This window comes from Sinohyriopsis cumingii, chromosome 9 (assembly GCF_028554795.1).
Source record: "Sinohyriopsis cumingii isolate HCF-2022 chromosome 9, ASM2855479v2, whole genome shotgun sequence".
In the NCBI taxonomy this organism is placed as follows: domain Eukaryota; kingdom Metazoa; phylum Mollusca; class Bivalvia; order Unionida; family Unionidae; genus Sinohyriopsis; species Sinohyriopsis cumingii.
Window position 1 is genome coordinate 80,198,134 of NC_142969.1, and position 22,652 is coordinate 80,220,785.

Consider the following 22,652-nt stretch of genomic DNA (forward strand, 5'->3'; position numbering starts at 1 on the left):
CAAAGACACTGAGGCTGCATGTTATATGACTCTGTGGACAACAGTTCCTGAAAATAAAGACACTGAGGCTGCATGTTATATGACTCTGTGGACAACAGATCCTGAAAACAAAGACAATGGGGCTGCATGTTATATGACTCTGTGGACAACAGTTCCTGAAAACAAAGACACTGAGGCTGCATGTTATATGACTCTGTGGACAACAGTTCCTGAAAACAAAGACACTGGGCTGCATGTTACATGATTCTGTGGGCAATAGTGCCTGAAAACAATGACACTGGGGCTGCATGTTACATGATTCCATGGGCAATAGTGCCTGAAAACAAAGACACTGAGGCTGCATGTTATATGACTGTGGACAACGGGTCCTGAAAACAAAGACAATGGGGCTGCATGTTATATGACTCTGTGGGCAACAGTTCCTGAAAACAAAGACACTGGGGCTGCATGTTACATGATTCTGTGGGCAACAGTGCCTGAAAACAATGACACTGGGGCTGCATGTTACATGATTCTGTGGGCAATAGTGCCTGAAAACAATGACACTGGGGCTGCATGTTACATGATTCTATGGGCAATAGTGCCAGAAAACAATGACACTGGGGCTGCATGTTACATGATTCTGTGGGCAATAGTGCCTGAAAACAATGACACTGGGGCTGCATGTTACATGATTCTGTGAGCAACAGTGCCTGAAAACAAAGACACTGGGGCTGCATGATGAGCCCACAATTAAAGCACTGTGGCAAAAATGTGTGTCCTTGACCATAAGGATAAAACATTGCGCGAGTATGTCACAGAATGAACAGTTTATGAATCATAATGATTGATCTCAAATATTAAAACAATCAGTCAAGTGGTTTAGGAAATATAAGCAAATGAAAAATCTTTAGAAAAACCATACCACGAAATTTCTCTGACTGTCGCCAGGCTTGAGGGTTATGTAAGGCTACCTGACTGATCCTATTATTTCCTGCCAACCATACTTTTTCTTGGTGGGTTGGGGTTGGAAAAAAGAAACAAAAATGTGACAAAAAGAAGTTAACAAAGATATGTCAATACAACTTAAGTTAAATTCAGGATGTGAATGTTTCTTTTTATAGTTTATGCTTCGTTTAGATAAGTTCAAACAAACATGAAAAATGTTTGTACCAATCTACCTACCCAATTTTTGTCCCCAGTATAACCAAATTCACAATTTATTTTTTTTGCCTAACGATGTCACAGAATGGACTGTCTAAGCAGCATAATACGTCACCCCCATTACGAAGAAAATCTATCATGAGGTTTAGGAAAATAAAAGCAAATGACAAAATAAAGCCAGAACCATAACTCAGATTTTGTACGCTTTTACCTTGACCCTAAGATCAAAGAATAAGCATGCATGCCATACAATGAATTGTCTTTGCTTCATAATGAAGAAAATCCATTAATGGGTTGAGGAAATTTATGCAAATGAAAACAACCTGGACAAAAACCTACGCAAAAATTTTCTACGACTGTGACCTTGAATCCAAGGTTATGGGGATTGTTGTAGAATTAATTGTCTAGATTCATGATTCAAGCCAAGAATCTATCAGAGGTAATCTTAGTAAATGATAGCTAATACTTAATCACAAATTTTCTTTGATTGACCTTGACCCCATGGTAAAAGAGGTGAGTGTGCATCTTGTAGAATTAATTTTCTTATGTTCCTCGACACATGAAGGGACATGATTGTGTGAGACCTGATGTTTTGTTCCCCAACTCGTGAGACTTTATGCTTTCTTCCCTAACACGAGACATAAATGTTTTTCTTCCCCGACATATGAGTGGAAATAATCATACAAGATATGATGATTCATTCCCTGGTGCATGAGGGGACATGATCATGGAAGACTTGATGTTTTGTTCCTTGACACAAAAGGAGACATATTCAAGTAAGATTTTGTTTTTCTTCTGTGACATGAGGGGACATTGTCATGAGAGACTTGATCTTTTTTCCCCTTAGAAATAATAGGACATGATCATGAGATACACGATGTTTTTATCCATTGCAAATGAGAATTGATGTTTTGTTCCTTGACACGACATTCTGAGTGCTAATCACTGACACTGTTACCTTTATGGTATAACGGTACCAATTGCGCAAGTCTAGGTGGGCGGAGCTTAAGGTGTATGGAACATTGTATTCAGAATTAAAGAACAACTCTAGCTGTGATTGGTGCATTATGTAAGAGTTGTACTTTCTGTTTGGCTTAAAAAAAAATGTTGAGCCTCTTGGCAACATGTGAGTTTGTGTTAATTTCTATCTAGATCATATTTTGTATTTTTTATGATTTTTTTAAAATATGGTACACATGGCTGAAAATGTGCTTGTTGTGACTAGATAACTCTTACCCCTGTCTAGTTCCAGTAGAGTTATCTCTCTTAAATGCAATGGAGTACCTGGTTATGTCATTGTCAAATTGACAATCTAGCATTGTTCTATATGGCAGTGTGTGACATGCATGCCCAAGTAGGACAGAAAGTATATTTATTTCACAGAACATTAGCATTGAGGTATATGGAGAAACAATTGGTACCGTGATACCTAAAGGAAAGAATAGCCTCACAGTGTATCCATAGAAACGCATACATGTGGGCGGCATTTATGAACTATACTAGTTTGATGTAGGAAAACAAATGTGTGCTGAACAGTTTTGGTCAAATATTGAAAATTCTTTAAGAATAAAATGTATGAAATCTTCAGAAAATAGCACAAGTTGGCTTTGGATGGGGACTTTTGATAACTATAGCTATGATAGATATAGACTTGTGTTACCTGATGCCTTTATGTATGTGCTGTTACCTCCTAGATTGGAATGCATGCAACAAAATAAGTTATGGAAACATAATATAGTTGATTCTGGCCAAATATTGGCTATTTTACCTGCAAAAGATGAAAAATCATGTGTACAAAAACAGCTATCTTGTTCTTGTAAGGCATGCCATAAACCAGGATAGAGAACACTCTAAGTACACTTGTAGAGAGATCACTTGTACCATGTGGGATGTTCTGGCATGAGTAATTTTTAGGTAATTTATTAAGGATATGGTATTCCTTCACACTTTGATTTGAATCGTCCTGCTCTAATTGTCCTTTTTTTTTTTTTACACTTTCCTGCTTTGAAATTGTTCATGTAGTTAGTTCAGTTCTCTTGCATTCCCTTTTGTTGAAGTAGCAGTGAATACCAACAAACAAGAACAGTTTCCTTAAGTCATCATTTCCCATTGGCACTTGTATAAGCCCAATTATAATCTACTATTGACTTTCAATTAATCCTATTTCTTTCTGTCAAGCTGCTCTTGTGGAATTTCCATGTTTGGTCCAACATTACAGAATGATAACCATTTTAGTCACACAGTGCGTATTCATTCCATTCAAATCCACACTGTTCTTGAAACTTTGCATCCCATCGCAAGAATCCAAATTGGCATGAGATGATATCTGCATGGTTATGGAAGGCTGCACTCTACATGCCGGCATTGTAGAAAATATGAACTATGTGATATGAAAGAGCTGCGTCATCTTAGAAATTAAAATTACATGACTCTTGAGGTCTCCACTAAATATAGGAGTCTAAATGTTAGGTTCTCACTTTATCAGTAATGTATTTTGAGATAATTTAATTGCAATGAAGTTAATACAGGTTGTTGATGAACTCATCTATATTACATGGATACTGTATTAGAGGTTACCACACCTTATGTATATCATTCAGTTATCTCCCTTACACCAGTCATAACATTTCAAGGAAATAAAATCTCACATTTTCAGTGACTGGTTATGAAAATAAAGAGAAGATTTGTGAAGTATTATATTAGCCCTCAATCTTGATGCAAATGTAAGTAGAAGCAATTTAATAATTTCTCACAGTAAAGTTTACAAGTTTAAAAACTGATAAGGTACGTTCTGCTTGGATCTGAGATAAGTTTATCTCTATCTTATGCCAATTATTATTAAATTCTTATGTAGAAGAAATATACTTTATATGTATCTATATTATCTAAATTATTCACCCTTTTATATTAGATGGAAATGAACACAACTTCACTTGAAATTTGGGTACCTGTAAGGGATGCTATAGCACAGTTGCCTTTGGGCTGTCCTTAGACCTGTTGGGCCCTGCCCCATATATTTGTCCAAGGTAAGGTCATCAGACTTTCACTTCTCATTTCTCGCATTGCTGATTTTGCCTCCTTTAATTCCTTTATCATAAACTACCTCTCCCTTTTAGATAAACACATTCCTCCTGTTTTTAACTCCATTTGATGTGCTATACTTAGTGTTTATATTTGGCATTTTTCTGTATTTTATTCCCCTAATTTCACCCCCCAATCCAACATAACCACTTATAAGCTGTGATTTACTATATTTGGTGACTGATTGGCTTATTGAAACAATTTTATTCACATTACAAAGGAGGAAAGCTTACTATTTGTGTTACAATGAGGATGGGTAGGTGGACCTTTGTGTGAGGACTGGTGGTTAGTGACCTCTTGTATCTGCAGATAGTGTAAAGTGGTCAAAGCTTATACTTTATAATAAGATTGGGTCATGTCTACCGGTCTCTGATGTTAAGTTCTGCACCTACCAAACAAATATAAATTCCTTTCTTTTAGGTGAATTGTACATTTTGAAGTAGGAAAGGTACATACTATTTGGTACATTGACCTTTGACCTAGTTATTACATAATATGACATAATGTGATTTATCCCATATCACCTATGTGAAGTTCAATAAGTGCTGATATGAATAAGATACAACTCATAGTTGAAAGAATTCATTTTATTTCAAAAGATGATTTTGATGGTGAAGCAAAAGTATGAAAACAATAGTTCAAACAGCTCAATGACATTTCTATACACATTCATATAAGACATAGGCTAGTACCTCATCAAATTGTTTTTCACAAGTGAGACTAAGTATATTTGTTACTTATACAGTCCCAAACTATTTCACAGATTATTGGAAAAATTAAGGTTTGCTATAGGTATAACGGTACCAATTGCGCAAGTCCAGGTGGGCGGAGCTTAAGGTGTATGGAACATTGTATTCAGAATTAAAGAACAACTCTAGCTGTGATTGGTGCATTATGTAAGAGTTGTACTTTCTGTTTGGCTTAAAAAAATGTTGAGCCTCTTGGCAACATGTGAGTTTGTGTTAATTTCTATCTAGATCATATTTTGTATTTTTTATGATTTTTTTAAAATATGGTACACATGGCTGAAAATGTGCTTGTTGTGACTAGATAACTCTTACCCCGTCTAGTTCCAGTAGAGTTATCTCTCTTAAATGCAATGGAGTACCTGGTTATGTCATTGTCAAATTGACAATCTAGCATTGTTCTATATGGCAGTGTGTGACATGCATGCCCAAGTAGGACAGAAAGTATATTTATTTCACAGAACATTAGCATTGAGGTATATGGAGAAACAATTGGTACCATGATACCTTATAAGGTATAATAACAGAAATCAGTAGTAGTGTTACAATTCATAAAAATCATTGTAGATTGGTAGGGAAAGTCAAATGACCAAGTGTTTAGGTTCAATTTTCCATAATTGAATATAAAGAATTATTGGTTGTCATATTTTTTTTAAACTGTTCGGTTTTTGGGACAAAATCTATGAGGATTAAAATTTGAAAATAGGAGTTAATATAGCTTTAAAATCCAAGTGTCAACAACATGGCTGATGTAAAATCCAAGTGTCAGCAACACGACTGATGTATAATCCAAGAGTCAACAAAATGGCTGATGCATACTCCAAGTGTCAACAACATGGCTGATGCATAATCCAAGTGTCAACAACATGGCTGATGCATACTCCAAGTGTCAACAACATGGCTGATGCATAATCCAAGAGTCAACAACATGGCTGATGTATAATCCAAGTGTCAACAACATGGCTGATGTATAATCCAAGTGTCAACAACATGACTGATGCATAATCCAAGAGTCAACAACATGGCTGATGTATAATCCAAGTGTCAACAACATGGCTGATGTATAATCCAAGTGTCAACAACATGGCTGATGCATAATCCAAGTGTCAACAACATGGCTGATGTATAATCCAAGTGTCAACAACATGGCTGATGTATAATCCAAGTGTCAACAACATGGCAGATGTATAATCCAATTGTCAGTAACATGGCTGATGCATAATCCAAGTGTCAACAACATGGCTGATGTATAATCCAAGTGTCAACAACATGGCTGATGTATAATCCAAGTGTCAACAACATGGCTGATGTATAATTCATGTTCCAATAACTAATTTTGCTGTATAATTCCAGTCCAAATAACATTGCTGATGTACAATTCAAGTCCAAACAACATGACTGATCCATGCACCAACAACATGACTGAAGACAAAAGTGCCAGTAAACACTTTGACTTTATGAAATACGTCACACTTACCAATGACATTGTTCTGAATAACCTCCCATCTGTCTTTAAATTTCAGCTTAAGCCAGAAATACTGCATCAACCAGTTGAAAAATTTTCAACTTTTTTCATCAATTTTATACTGCAAGCATCAACCCCAACCTCATGAATTTAGGAATAAATTTCTTATATTTGTCACACACACACACACACGTGTGTGTGTGATTTTAACTTATTTCCATCAATCTTGTACATGCCAACCCCTTGAGAGCTATAAGCATAATTATTACTACTATCTGTGGTAATAAAATTGAAGTATAAAAGGTGTAACATATATTATTTAACTTAATTACAGTACACTGTTTCGTACTAACCTGGATCTAAAGTTCGTTGAAATTCTTGTTACAAATGAGCATAATCCATGTGGATCAGAACCAGATTACAAACACAAAACATGCTGACAAATTATTTATATAAAATTCCTTTTTAAAATAACTTTTCTCTGAATAATCCTAAAGTCCAGAAATGATGCATGATGATGTGCCCAATCTGAGTGCTGTAGGACTCACAGTACTAATTCCGTTCCCATAGTATCCAATCCTGGTCAGCCTAACCCATATATACTCTATTTTAGGTTCACCCATTTCCAGGATGGTTCCCATTTTTCCATACCATTAGTACCGTGTGTCCTATATTCACCCTTGATTTTCTTGACAACCCTAGGAATAGTAGTTCAATACATAAGTAAGCAATGGGCATAGTTCTGCTTGTCAAAGATTACATTTGTGAATGTTACATTATATTGAAAGTCCATCTTCACCTAAAGACCAATGTTGCATTTCAGGCATCATTTAAATATTTGAGCTTTATTTTAAGAAAATAAGACAAAAATATTAAAATAAAGCTGTCTAATAAGAGTCATCTTTTTAATACCACCATTTATATCTCTTCAGTTTAATACTGAAATATATTACCAGCCTTGTCATATTATGTAATTAATGAGTAAAAGGTCAAGGTGACCATCTATATGTACATGTATTATTACAGAAAAAGAGATTTAACTGACAAAAATTACCTAACCCCCCCCCCAGAAGACATATACTTTAAAACTAAAGTAAAGTAGACATAAGTCCATTAAAATGCAAAATATGAACTTTCAAAACATTCAGTGAAAGAAATTAGAGGAATGCAAAGTCGTGAGAGGTCTTCACCATTAAGCATGGTGGAAATGAGCTCATTGATAATATCTGAATCATTATGTTTCAAAACACAACTAGGAAATATCATATTGCTTACTGTAATTACTCTACAAATGGTAAACTGTATAAATTTTATATACGCATCACTTAGATATAAACCAAAGTGCTAAACACTCCAACTACCATAGTCAAATCTACACACTATTCCCCATCCACCCTTCTGGGCAACAGTTGATATATCTCATTACGCATTTAATATCCTATCTAAAGTCACTCTATGTTTTACATAATGTATTAATTTTGCTTGTTATCCACAAATATAACCGTGTGATTGCATTTACAGTAAAGTAAACTGTACTTCTATATGTGGAGGCACTGTGTATTGTTGTGGCTGTCTATAGGACTCGCGGTACTATTTCAGTTCCCATAGTAAACACCATGACATTAAAAATTCAAAACTTAAAATTTTTGAATGCTCATGATCAAATCTATATTTATCAGTATAGATGAAACCTGGATGTCAGCTTCTGTGTAGAGGAAAGGATATGAGCCGCAACATTCTTCTGGGTCTGCATGTGTTTGAACCATGTGCTTTCAATTCCGCACCGAAGAGTCAGGTGCTAATTTTAGTAATGAGTGTTGAAAACTCAAGACTATTAAAGGACTGAAATTCCATCAATAAAACAATATCTCTTTTTTGTTTCACTTACAACTAGGGTAAGCTCTCAAAAGATTCTTTTTCCTACAAGATAACTTCCATTATTAACCAATCCTGGTCAGCCTAACCCATATATACTCTATTTTAGGTTCACCCATTTCCAGGCTGGTTCCCATTTTTCCATACCATTAGTACCATGTGTCCTATATTACACTGCTCTCATATTATTTTAAATTTGTCCTTTTTCTGATCTGACATGCTTTGAAGTTTAAATAGATCCCTCTCCTCCAACGTTTACAATCAACCCCTTTTCAAATAACATTTGGCACCATGTTTTGAAAAGTAGAGACAGGTCTCCTCCCTGAACATGTTACATATAATGAATTTTCAAATCAAAGAAACACGTCTGTTCTTTTGGAAATGTGTTCATATGTACTAGCTTTAACAATTTTTCAGTCATATTGCTATGATGTCTGCAGTGTGGCAGTTAATAGTGATGTCTAGCATTGGGATATCATGCTGCAGATATGTAGCATCCTGTCCCACCCAGTTACATTATCCTGACACCAAGCCGACCAGTCCTAACACTAACCTCTTAATGCTGAGCGCCAAGCAAGGCTGCTGTTAGTACCATTTTTATAAGTCTTTGGTATGAAACAGCCGGGGATCGAACCCACAACCTCTCGTATCCAAAGCAGATGCTCTAACCACTAGGTCACTGGAGCGGTTTGAAAATGTGTCATATACAGCTGCTATAAATAGAAAAAAGGAGAGTACAGGAACGGTGAAAAAATATACTATTAAATTTTTGTATCAGCAGTATAATTTCTTTTAGAATATTCTAAAATTTATATGATATGTGGTATTAAAGAGATGAAAATGCAATGACAAAAACAACTTAAAAATTAAGCATAATTCATATACTGGAGATTATAAGATGTAATAAGGTGAAAAATAGTGAACTGATTATGCCAAAAGTGTAATGATTGGCTATGTATACAATCTTAGACCAAGTCATTATTTTATTTTGTGCAACTCTTTTTACTTTAACATATACATTTTTTCTTCTTGAAAGTAATAAAATACCATAAAATTATGAACAGAAAAGAAACCTTACATTCAAAGACTGTAAAATGAGGACAAGTGGTTTGAAAATGACACCGTTCATATAGTTCTTGAAAACTATATCCCGCAATTATGATGAATAGTTTTGAAATCTTTTTAGAGGTTAGCAGAAAGTCAAGGCTTGAGGTGAGGAGCCACAACAGAAAACATCAATAATAACACATTTAACCAGTTCAACTGAAATTATAACACGTTTCTTAAAAAAACACTGCATATTCATCGAACTATAGACATGTTTAACAGTTTACATTCATTTAGTACATGAAAATTTCTAGTTATATAAAACTTAAACAACTACTGTATGGTCTGTTTATGATTTTCCTTCAAAATAATAGCGTGTGTTTGTGAGTGATTTGGATTTTTAATGTAGCTTTAACAGTTTTTCAGTTGTATCACTTTAATGTTTGCAGTGTGGCAGTTTATAATCTAGCATTGGGACATTATGCCACAGACATGTAACATGATGTCCCACTCAGTCACATTATCCTGACACCAGACTGACCAGTCCTAACACTAACCTCTTAATGCTGAGTGTCAAGCAAAGCAGCTGTTAGTACCATCTTTTTAAGTCTTTAGTATGCCTCAGCATATCAGGTTCGAACCCATGACTTCCTGCATCCGAGGCAGATGCTCTAACCACTAGGCCACCGGAATGGATAATATAATAGTAACAATGATCTTAGTTTAATTACAGTGAAAGGTTTCTCATGAAATGACCAGTCAATATAATAGTAACAATGATCTTAGTTTAATTACAGTGAAAGGTTTCTCATGAAATGACCAGTTAATATAATAGTAACAATGATCCTAGTTTAATTACAGTGAAAGGTTTCTCATGAAATGACCACCACATTATGTCAATAATTTTCATGACTTTGCATTTAAAAGTCGTTGTATATTTATTTTCAGCCCAGTACATTTCTTTTGCTTCAAAAACTGATCAATTTTGTCTCATGTGGTCAAAAGTTGACAAACGGTCCGATAGTCAAAAACTGATAAATTGTACAAAAGGCAAAAGCTGATAAATGGTCTGATAGTCAAGAACTCATAAATTATCCCATAGTCAAAAGCTGATGACCTGTCCCATAGTCAAAAGCTAATAAGCTGTCCCACAGTCAAAGTGTATAAACTGTTCCATAGTCAAAGCTGATAAACTGTCCCATAGTCAAAAGCTGATAAACTGTCCCATAGTCAAAGCTGAAAAACTGTCCCATATTATAAAAAACTGAAAATGTCCCAAGGTCAAAAGTTGATAAACTGTCCCATAGTCAAACACTGATATAAGGTTCCAATAAAAAACTTATAAATTGTCCCAAAGTCAAAAGCTGACAAACTATACCATAGTATAAAGCTGATACTGTCCCATAGTAAAAAAACTGATAAACATTACCATACTCAAAAGCTGATAAACTGTCCCATAGTCAAAAACTTATAAATTGTCCCATAATCAAAAACTGATAAACTGTCCCAAGGTCAAAAGCTGATCCACCATCCCATAGTCAAAATCTATAAAATCTGACTGTATTGCCCTTATGTTCAAACATGTAAATCTATGAACTGAAAATCCAGTTTTTCTTTAGAAGGATTTTTACTCACCTGTGATGACTGTTGCCTAAAATACCCATATTTTGTCTTAAATAAAAAAAATTAAGTAAAATTGAAAATAAGGTAAAAGGATATAAAAACTATGCAATGTTCACAATAAAGAAATAAAAATGTTTATCTCATTTTTCAAAAATATCACAGTCATTAAAATCCAAAGCAGCTGTGTGATTCAGGTATAAATAATTATTAATGACAGGAACAATTAATTCTGTTTGTACAAAATGTTTGATTCAATATCACGGAAGGTTTTAAAATCTGGCAAGTGTCCACATAAAGTATGATGCATTGTCTCCTCTTCTTGATGGGTTGGTACTGTAACTATGACAACATGAATTTACTTCTAGAAAATGTCATACTGTACTCTGTCATAATTTCATCCAGAACATTTAAGGCAGCCCTTAAAGTGATTGGTTGTTTGGATCCCTAACTGCTGCCCACCCAGAACAACTAAGACAGGCTATAAGGAGATTGTAAGTTTGGATCCCTAATGGCTGCCTACCCAGAACAACAAAAACAGCCTTTAAGGAGATTGTAAGTTTGGATCCCTAACTGCTGCTCACCCAGAACAACTAAGACAGCCTTTAAGATGATTGTAAGTTTTGTTCCCTAATGGCTGCTCCCCAGAACAACTAAAACAGCCTTTAAGGAGATTGTAAGTTTGGATCCCTAATGGCTGCTTACCCAGAACAATTAAGACAGCCTTTAAGGAGATTTTAAGTTTGGATCCCTAACTGCTGCCCACCCAGAACAACTAAGACAGCCTTTAAGGAGATTGTAAGTTTGGATCCCTAACTGCTGCTCACCCAGAACAGATAAGATAGAATTTAAGGTGCCTTGTAATTTGGATCCCTAACTGTGAACACATTATGTACTAAAGCATGGCATATTTATAATGATTGAAACTTGAGTGAATGCACATATCAGTTTGTGGAGAAGTAGGGTGGGTGGGGTTAACCAACCTCCAGTCAAATGTGTAGTAATAACTGTGTACATTTTTATAACAGCTGGGATAATCCCATGGTAAATGAAAATTAATCACTGCTGTACATTAATGATCATCTGTAAGCTAAACATTTTTACAAAATAAACAATTATTTTTATCTGTTTGTCAACTTTACTTATAGTTTAAGTAGTTTCAGGACATCTAAGACAAAAAACAATGTGGAACTATGAGACAACTGTGTTATAAAACAATGTGTAACTATAAGACAACTGCGTTATAAAACAATGTGGAACTATGAGACAACTGTGTTATAAAACAATGTGGAACTATGAGACAACTGTGTTATATCTGAATTCATGTTATAACAAAGCAAGTTAAAGTGAGGTTTCCCTGTATGTGAAATTACCATGCTAGGAGATTACCCAATGTTATGAATATCCTGAGAGTTCCACAGTTCCAACTCCATGCTAATGATGACCCAGGTTTCAATAAATAATTTAATTATATACCATGATAACATTTGTGGGTAAGTTTTATTTGTGTTAGTTAGTATATAAGCATAAAGGATTAAAGGTATAGTAGGTTTTACTTGAATTAGTATATAAACAGAAAAGAATTAAAACTTCAGAGCAGGTCTCAATAAATTAATCTTGTTCAATACAATTATAAAACTCATGGCATACGTTTTATTTGTGTTAATTTGTATATAAATAGAACCGAAAAGTCCTGAAAACAGGACTTCATAACTTATTCATCTTCAACATAAATGACAAAACTTGTAGGCAAGTTTTAATTGTGGTAGCCAGTCCATAATTGTGGTAGCCAGTCCATATTTGTAGTAGCCAGTCCATAATTGTGGTAGCCAGTCCATATTTGTGATAGCCAGTCCATTATGTATATCAATCACCAAAATGGTACGAGCTTGGTTCAATCTAATAAAGGTTTCCTTGACAGTTTGGTATCCTTTATTTTGATTTCTTAAACTTCATGGTAGGAAGTATTAAGAACAAAATTCTTTTGGCTGACACAATATATATATATATATATATATATATATATATATATATATATATATATATATATATATATATATATATGTCCAATTGGTATATAGGACTTCAGCTTATACTCTGAACATCTTTGGCAAGAAGGAAATCTTTCAGCACTGTTGGGATTTCCAGAAATGGGATTGCTGTGGTTCTGTATGGAGACAAAAGTGTCCTGATCTCTTGCCGACACAGACGTTTAAGTGTTCGTGGAGAATTCACTTCCATTTCCAACCATGTACGAAACTGTGGTACACGCTCACACAACTCTTGAATTCTAGGCTGTCCCAGAAGGCTCTGTGGTTGGCAGTTGCAGTCAGCCTTTAGCAGAATCATGATAAGACGTATATTTCCCAATTTAACTGCCTTCATCAGAGGGGATCTTCCTGAAAGAAAAATATATAGATTTCATTAGGCATCATGCATTAAAACATCTATTCTTATTTCCCTCTTATGGACAAAAAGATTTTGGAGAAAATCATCTTATTTTCCTATTGTAATCTAAATGCTGGACAGCAAAATGTCTGGGACTGTTCCATTTTCTGATTGGGCCTGTTAAAAGAATTCAAGGATTTTTATATGATTTTCTGAACTTTATCTAAAATCAGAAATTAATTAGTTTAGCATTTAGCACATTATGTTTGATCATATTACTAATCAGAATCATGGTTTTGATCCATGGGGTAAAACAAATGAGTCTCATGTTAAGTTGGACCAGTAGCAATTTAAAAACAATTTCTGAGGCCTGTCCAACTTATAAAGTACACAATAAAAGGTATATTTCACAGAAAAGAAACTGAACAATGGATTTATGTGTGTGAGATTTAGCTTTAACAATTTTTCAGTCATATTGATATGATGCCTGCAGTGTGGCAGTTTATAGTGATGTCTAGCACTGGGGCATCATACCACAGACATGTAGCATGATGTCCCACCCAGTCACATTATCCTGACACCAGCCTAAGTGAGGTAGCTGTACCATTTTTATAGCTCTTTGGTATGACTCAGTCGGGGATTGAACCCATGACCTCCCGCATCCAAGGTGGATGCTCTAACCACTAGGCCATTGGTGTGGTCATCACTCATGTAATTCATAACCATAGAACAATATATGCCTAACATGTTTTACTAATGTATGATGTCACATGACCGTTGTCATCCATGTAATTCATGCTGTACCATCGAACAATATATGCCTAACATGTTTTACATGGATGATAATGGTCATGTGACATCATACGGTAGTAAAACATGTTAGGCATATATTGTTCTATGGTTATGAATTACATAGATGATAACGGTCATGTGACATCATATATCATGTATGATGTTTTACATGGATGATAATGGTCATGTGACATCATACGGTAGTAAAACATGTTAGGCATATATTGTTCTATGGTTATGAATTACATAGATGATAACGGTCATGTGACATCATACATGATATATGATGCCACATGACCATTATCATCCATGTAATTCATAACCATAGAACAATATATGCCTAACATGTTTTACTACTCTATGTCACATGACCATTATCATCCATGTAATTCATGCTGTACCATCGAACAGTATATGCCTAACATGTTTTACTACTGTATGATGTCACATGACCGTTATCATCCATGTAATTCATGCTGTACCATCGAACAATATATGCCTAACATGTTTTACTACCGTATGATGTCACATGACCGTTATCATCCATGTAATTCATAACCATAGAACAATATACGCCTAATATGCTTTACTACTGTATGATGTCACATGACCATTATCATCCATGTAATTCATGCTGTACCATAGAACAATATATGCCTAACATGTTTTACTACCGTATGATGTCACATGACCATTATCATCCATGTAATACATGCTGTACCATAGAACAATATATGCCTAACATGTTTTACTACCATATGATGTCACATGACCATTATCATCCATGTAATTCGTGCTGTACCATCGAACAATATATGCCTAACATGTTTTACTACTGTATAATGTCACATGACCGTTATCATCCATGTAATTCATGCTGTACCATCGAACAATATATGCCTAAGATGTTTTACTACCATATGATGTTACATGACTATTATCATCCACGTAATTCATGCTGTACCACTGAACATGTTTTACTACTTTACCTGTTTGATGCAGCGAATCTGTTTTCATCCCTGTAATTACCCATTATGATTCTGAGGGGTGGGTGGGGTAATACATGTCATTCATATTGTGGAATTCATATCAGGAGAGGCAAAGGACCAGTCTACATTATTCCTGTACATTTTTGTACCAGTGCAGTTAATATCAGCCCCACTGTGTATAAGGAACAGTCTAACTTATTCATGTACCTTTTTTATCAGTGCAGTTAATATCAGCCCCGCTGTGTATAAGGAAACAGGTTGTCCTCCCTCCTCCGCCTTCTTCTCCATGCAGATGGAAAGGTGTAAAACCATTTATATCTGCCTGGAGATAAAGAAATGAAAATTTAATCTTGAATACCTTTTTGAAAATTTATTTTCAAAATTCTTAAACATTTGAAATGAAGAAACAATACACAAAAAATTCTGTAATGGAAAAAAAATGTGTTTGTCATTTGCTAATACCAGTGCAAAACGTTTGGAAGGACTGGACATAATATCAATCTGAGGTATTATTTGAATGGAATAATAAGAATTATCTGTGCTGGAAATAACATCAACAAATAACCAGAACTATAAATTTCCAGCCTCCGTTTTGAAACTGCATGTGTCATGTGACCTAAAGGTTCAACATGGTGTAAAATTAAACTTCTCCAATCAAACAATTATTAGTTGTAAAAATGTTCAAGTAAAAACATATTTATATTTATTAAATACTAACAATAGTCTGATAAAAAAAATCTAAATATGCAAATTGTATATTATCAATCTACTGTGCCTGGTATGTACAATACTGTAGTTAGCTGTCCTTTTCAATGCAGAACCCAACTGGAAGATATTCCTCATGCATCCAGTTCAACCCAACTGGAAGATATTCCTCATGCATCCAGTTCAACCCAACTGGAAGACATTCCTCATGCATCCAGTTCAACCCAACTGGAAGATATTCCTCATGCATCCAGTTCAACCCAACTGAAGATATTCCTCATGCATCCAGTTCAACCCAACTGGAAGACATTCCTCATGCATCCAGTTCAACCCAACTGGAAGACATTCCTCATGCATCCAGTTCAACCAAACTGGAAGACATTCCTCATGCATCCAGTTCAACCCAACTGAAGATATTCCTCATGCATCCAGCTCAACCCAACTGGAAGATATTCCTCATGCATCCAGTTCAACCCAACTGGAAGATATTCCTCATGCATCCAGTTCAACCCAACTGGAAGACATTCCTCATGCATCCAGTTCAACCCAACTGGAAGATATTCCTCATGCATCCAGTTCAACCCAACTGGAAGATATTCCTCATGCATCCAGTTCAACCGAACTGGAAGATATTCCTCATGCATCCAGTTCAACCCAACTGGAAGATATTCCTCATGCATCCAGTTCAACCCAACTGGAAGATATTCCTCATGCATCCAGTTCAACCCAACTGGAAGACATTCCTCATGCATCCAGTTCAACCCAACTGGAAGACATTCCTCATGCATCCAGTTCAACAAACATTAAAGCAGACACACATCTATTTGACTTCCTCCTCAACCTCCTTTTGGAATAAACTAAGGCAGTGAGGTATTGTTTTCCTCCTCAACTTATATACAGAAGACACTAATGCAGTGCGGATATTTAATATCATTTTCATCAACAGTTTCCAGTGTCCATTGTTTGGTAACAGTCTTATTTTCATCAATCTTTGGTCCTTTTCTTTGATTATTTCATCAGTTCTTTGACTTTCCTTTCATAATTCTTTCCCTATTCCTCATTTCCTTTTCTTCAGCTGCTTCCTTCTTTTTCCTTTTTTTTTTTTTCTTCTGCTTGATGTAGCTACTCCTCTTCTCTGGTGGCTCTTTCAAGAACAATTATCTTTTACGCTGCTTTTGAATCTTCCAGCACCTTTTCTCTGTCATAAATCTCACAAAGAGATTTATCTGAAATGTCATCAACAGCTTATGCTATTAATGATAATCATAGGACTTTTGCAGCTGGTGAAGGGCTGCTCCAGGTAACTAAGATGCTGGTAAAGGGTTTTACATAAGGTCACTACCAGTGGTGGTGGATATCTTATGGGGGTCTCACATGCCGGTGTAGTGGTGGTTCCTAACATATCTGGTGGTATTGGGACTATCACTAGAGTCTCAGCTGATGGTGAAGAGGCTGCACCTGTAGCCCCAACTGCTGGCAGTGAACTGCCTATACTGGATGCATGAAGTATGACTTCAGGGTGAAATGCCATACTGGATGCATGAAGTATGACTTCCAGGGTGAAGTGCCAAACTGGATGCATGCAGTATGACTTCCAGGGTGAAATGTCATACTTGATGCAAGAAGTATGGCTTTAGGGTGAAATGTCATACTGGATGCATGAAGTATGACTTCAGGGTGAAGTGTCATAATGGATGCATGAAATATGACTTCAGGGTGAAATGTCATAATGGATGCATGAAGTATGATGTCAGAGTGAAGTGTCATACTGGCTGCATGAAGTATGACTTCAGCGTGAAGTGTCATAATGGATGCATGAAGTATGACTTCAGGATGAAATGTCATACTGGACGCATGATGTATGACTTAAGGGTAAAGTGTCATACTGGATGCATGAAGTATGACTTCAGGGTAAAGTGTCATACTGGATGCATGAAGTATGACTTCAGGGTGAAGTGTCATAATGGATGCACGAAGTATGGCTTCAGGGTGAAATGCCATACTGGATGCATTAAGTATTACTTCCATGGTGAAATGTCATACTGGATGCATGAAGTATGACTTCAGGGTGAAGTGTCATACTGGATGCATGAAGTATGACTTCAGGGTGAAATGCCATACTGGATGCACAAAGTATGACTTCCAGGGTGAAGTGTCATACTGGATGCATGAAATATGACTTCCTGGGTGAAATACCATACTGGATGCACGAAGTATGACTTCCAAGGTGAACAGTGGTGTGGAACTCTTTTGGGGGTCTCAGATGCTGTTGTGATGGTGGTTCCTAACATATCTAGTGGTGTTGGTACTATCATTAAAGTCTCAGCTGCTGGTGAAAAGGCTGCTCCTGTAGCCCTATCTGCTGGTGGTGAACTGCCATACTGGATGCAAGAAGAATGGCTTCAGGGTGAAATGCCATACTGGATGCATGAAGTATGACTTCAGGGTGAAGTGTCATACTGGATGCATGAAGTATGACTTCAGGGTGAAGTGTCATACTGGATGCATGAAGTATGACTTCCAGGGTGAAAAGTCATACTGGATGCATGACGTATGATTTCGGGGTGAAATACCTTACTAGATGTACAAAGTATGACTTCCAAGGTGAAATGTCATACCTGATGGATGAAGCATGGCTTCAGGGTGAAATGTCATACTGGAGGCATGCAGTATGACTTCCAAGAAGAAATGCCATACTTGATGCATGCAGTATGACTTCCAGGGTGAAGAACCATACTGGATGCATGAAGTATGACTTCAGGGTGAAATGTCATACTTGATGCATGAAGTATGGCTTTAGGGTGAAATGTCATACTGGATGCATGAAGTATTACTTCCATGGTGAAATGTCATACTTGATGCATGAAGTATGGCTTTAGGGTGAAATGTCATACTTGATGCATGAAGTATGGCTTTAGGGTGAAATGCCATACTGGATGCATGAAGTATGGCTTTAGGGTGAAATGTCATACTTGATGCATGAAGTATGGCTTTAGGGTGAAATGCCATACTTGATGCATGAAGTATGACTTCAGGGTGAAGTGCCATACCGGATGCATGAAGTATGACTTCCATGGTGAAATGTCATACTTGATGCATGAAGTATGGCTTTAGGGTGAAATGTCATACTTGATGCATGAAGTATGGCTTTAGGGTGAAATGCCATACTGGATGCATGAAGTATGACTTCAGGGTGAAGTGCCATACCGGATGCATGAAGTATGACTTCCAAGGTAAAGTGTCATACTGGATGCATGAAGTATGAATTCCAGGGTGAAGTGTCATACTGGATGTATGACTTCAGGGAAAACTGTTATACTTGATGCATGAAGTATGACTTCCAGGGTGAGATGTCATATTGGATGCATGAAGTATGACTTCCAATGTGAAATGTCATATTTGATGCATGACTTTCAGGGTGAAATGTCATACTGGATGCATGAAGTTAGACTTCCAGGGTGAAATGTCATATTTAATGCATGAAGTTAGACTTCCAGGGCGAATATACCAAATTGGATGAAGCATGTCTTCCACAGACAGACCATAGCATAACTGATTAATATTGGTCCCATGTTTTAACAGAAACCTTCTAACAAAGACAGATTAATATTAATATTGTAAATCAACAAACCATAACTTACCTGATTAATATCGGTCCCATGTTTTAACAGAATCCTTCTAACAAAAACAGACTGATTAATATTAATACTGTAAATCAACACACCATAACTTACCTGATTAATATTTGCCCCATGTTTTATCAGAATCTTCATGGTATTGAGATCTCTCATACCTGTTGCTAAGAACAGTGCAGTTGCCCCCTTCCCATTCTCTTGATTAACATCACAGCCAGCTGGAAGACATGGCAAATCATTTCATATAGTTTTATGACATAGTCAAAACTTGGTTATTACATCATCATTTATGACAAAATCTAAAACGTATGAAATATTCAATCCAGACCTTGCTGTTGTGATATTAATGTATTACTATTAACACTTATGTTATGATATAGCCATGACTGTCATTATGGGAACTATGAATTTACCATGTTTTCCTGTATGGTGTCCCCTCACTCTAAGGCTCCTCTTTATATCAGTTCCTGAGATAATGCAAATATGAACATGGGTCCCATTATATTATAGTGAGAGTCATGTATCATATACTTTATTATAACGTGGTCTCACTCTAAAGCAGCATACTCTATGGACAGCTTTATAATGAGGGAGCATTATACTGGCTTACATCTCCAATACATGAACAAGGCTTCTGTGGAATGTTTTACTTGCATACTGTGTCATAAAAAAACTGCTCTTTATCTGATATATTCAGCCCACACTTGACAAACCCACTAAAAATTGGTCATAATCAATCTATATTTGACATCCCCATTACAAATTGGTCATATTTTACACACCCACTCCAAAATGGAAATAATCAATCCATATTTGACATACCTACTCCAAACTGGACATAACCAATCCACATTTGATATACCAACTTCTAAACTGACATAATCAATCCATATTTGACATACCAACTAAAAACTGAACATACTAAATCCATATAAAGTGGACAATACTAAATCCATATCTGACAAACCCACTACAAACTGGACAATACTAAATCCACATTTGACATTCCCACTACAAACTGAACAAACTAAATCTATATTTGACATACCCACTGAAAATTTAACATACTAAATCCATATAACGTGGACAATACTAAATCCATATTTGACATACCCACTAGAAAGTGGACAAATCTAAATCCATATCTGACATACCCATTACAAAGTGAACAATACTAAATCCATATTTGACATACCCACTAGAAAGTGGACAAATCTAAATCCATATTTGACATACCCACTAGAAAGTGGACAAATCTAAATCCATATTTGACATACCCACTAGAAAGTGGACAATACTAAATCCATATTTGACATACCCATTACAAAGTGGACAATACTAAATCCATATTTGACATACCCATTACAAAGTGGACAATACTAAATTCATATTTGACATACCCACTAGAAAGTGGACAAATCTAAATCAACATCTGATTGACCACATTATCCTGTCTGATGAGGATAGAAGTTGAATTTTAAAAATCTTAAGCCCCTATGTTATTACCATAGCCATCATAAAGTAGTCGATGATGCAACTGCATTTTCAGTGTTTTGATGATAAAATCATACAAATTTATTATCTACTACTGTTATTGGCTGTTGCAGGTCCCTTTGATGCTGAGTGTAATTGACTGATCTTGACAGATGTTTGACTTTGTTTTTGGATCAGTGGTAGCACTATTGTAAATATTTAAGGAACCACGATTTGATATCAACATAGTTTTGTTCTTCTGTATTCTTTATTTCTGGGCATCTGATGAGGTTAAATTTATGAAATGAAATACCAACAAACATACAAGCTTTCAGAAGCAAAATCATGAAATTTAGAACCAACAAAAATGTCTTTTTCCCCCCAAAACCATGAAAATTGAAGCCCATGAAAATACTTAACATGGGGGACATACAATTAAGGAGAAACTCTAGAATCTCTGTGTTGACATTTTTTGTGAAGACCACATTCATCAAGACAGTTGTCCCCTTTAGGTCCATGAGATCAAGTTTCGCTCCTGCTGACACCAGCTGGCGAACTATTGGCCACTTCCCCCCTAACGTTGCTTCATGTAAGGCAGTCCGACCACTCGAAGACTGTGCATTCAGGTCAGCACCTGTGATGTAGAAAATGTCTGGCATAACGAAAACACCATGTATACACATGTTCCTATGTACAAAAAAAACACCAATATATATATATATATATATATATATATATTTCTATGTATGAATAATATCATGTATACACATGTTTATATGTATGAATAATATCATGTTTATACATGTTTCTATGTATGAATATGATCTCTACACATTTCTATGTATGCATAATATGTATACTGGTCAGCAAGGTGTGAGGATAATGTGACTGGGTGGGACATCATGCTACATGTCTGCAGCACGATGCCCCAGTACTAGATATTACTATAAGCTGCCACACTGCAGATATCGTAGTGATATGACTGCAAAATTGCTAAAGCTACATTAAAAATACAAAACACACATTTCAATTAATTAATCAAACACTACTGTTGTAAATACTATCATGTAAGTAAGATAATGAATCTAGATTAATTTAGCCACCTCATTCACACATCTGATCTAAGATAACAAGGCAACCAGGTGAAATGAGTACTTGGTGAATAAAAAACTTTGTTTCACTGACACATTACGTTATACAGAAGCGAGTTCCAGAGATTGTAGCGAACGTAAAATTTCTAAATTGGAACTCAGAGATTTCTTCAAGGATGAGAAGAAGTTTCATTATTACTGGCAGTGAAATCACGATAACAATATTTTCCTAATAGAACAATGAAAAAACAGTTTCAATATTGGAGGTTGTTTCATGAAATAAATGTCCCTAATAAAATATAAAAAAGGAACCTTGTTTTGCTGTGAATAAATGAAAACATAGAGCAGAAATATAACACATAATATTTTGTGTACACATGATGCTTTTATAAAATCTCTTGTTGTTATCAGTCTTTCAAAAGTTGGCTATCTTTAAAATAAAGGTGGTTTTTAAGAAAAAGTCAACAATTTCAATAGAAAATGTTCTTTATTGACAATTATTCCCAACATGATAATTAAAATGAATATTCAGCAATTAAACAGCCCTGTAATCTCCCCCATCCCCCATTCTCTCCACATCAAGCATGGATGGCATACCCTCC

At 35.7% G+C, this 22,652-nt stretch overlaps 1 protein-coding gene across 4 annotated transcripts in view; it reads right to left on the bottom strand.

Moving 5' to 3' along the window:
- Positions 1-4,796: 4,796 nt before the first annotated feature.
- The window catches only part of LOC149792103 (uncharacterized), a 34,971-nt gene continuing 17,115 nt past the window's right edge, over positions 4,797-22,652 (bottom strand). For all 4 annotated transcript variants that reach the window (XM_089970631.1, XM_089970629.1, XM_089970630.1 and 1 more), the window contains exons 5-8: positions 21,393-21,593; positions 19,586-19,704; positions 15,354-15,468; positions 4,797-13,376 (exon numbers count right to left, since the gene is read on the bottom strand). In XM_089970631.1, the coding sequence (XP_089826757.1) occupies positions 13,063-13,376; positions 15,354-15,468; positions 19,586-19,704; positions 21,393-21,593 (749 nt within the window). In that variant the 3' untranslated portion in view covers positions 4,797-13,062. The remainder of the gene's footprint in view (positions 13,377-15,353; positions 15,469-19,585; positions 19,705-21,392; positions 21,594-22,652) is intronic.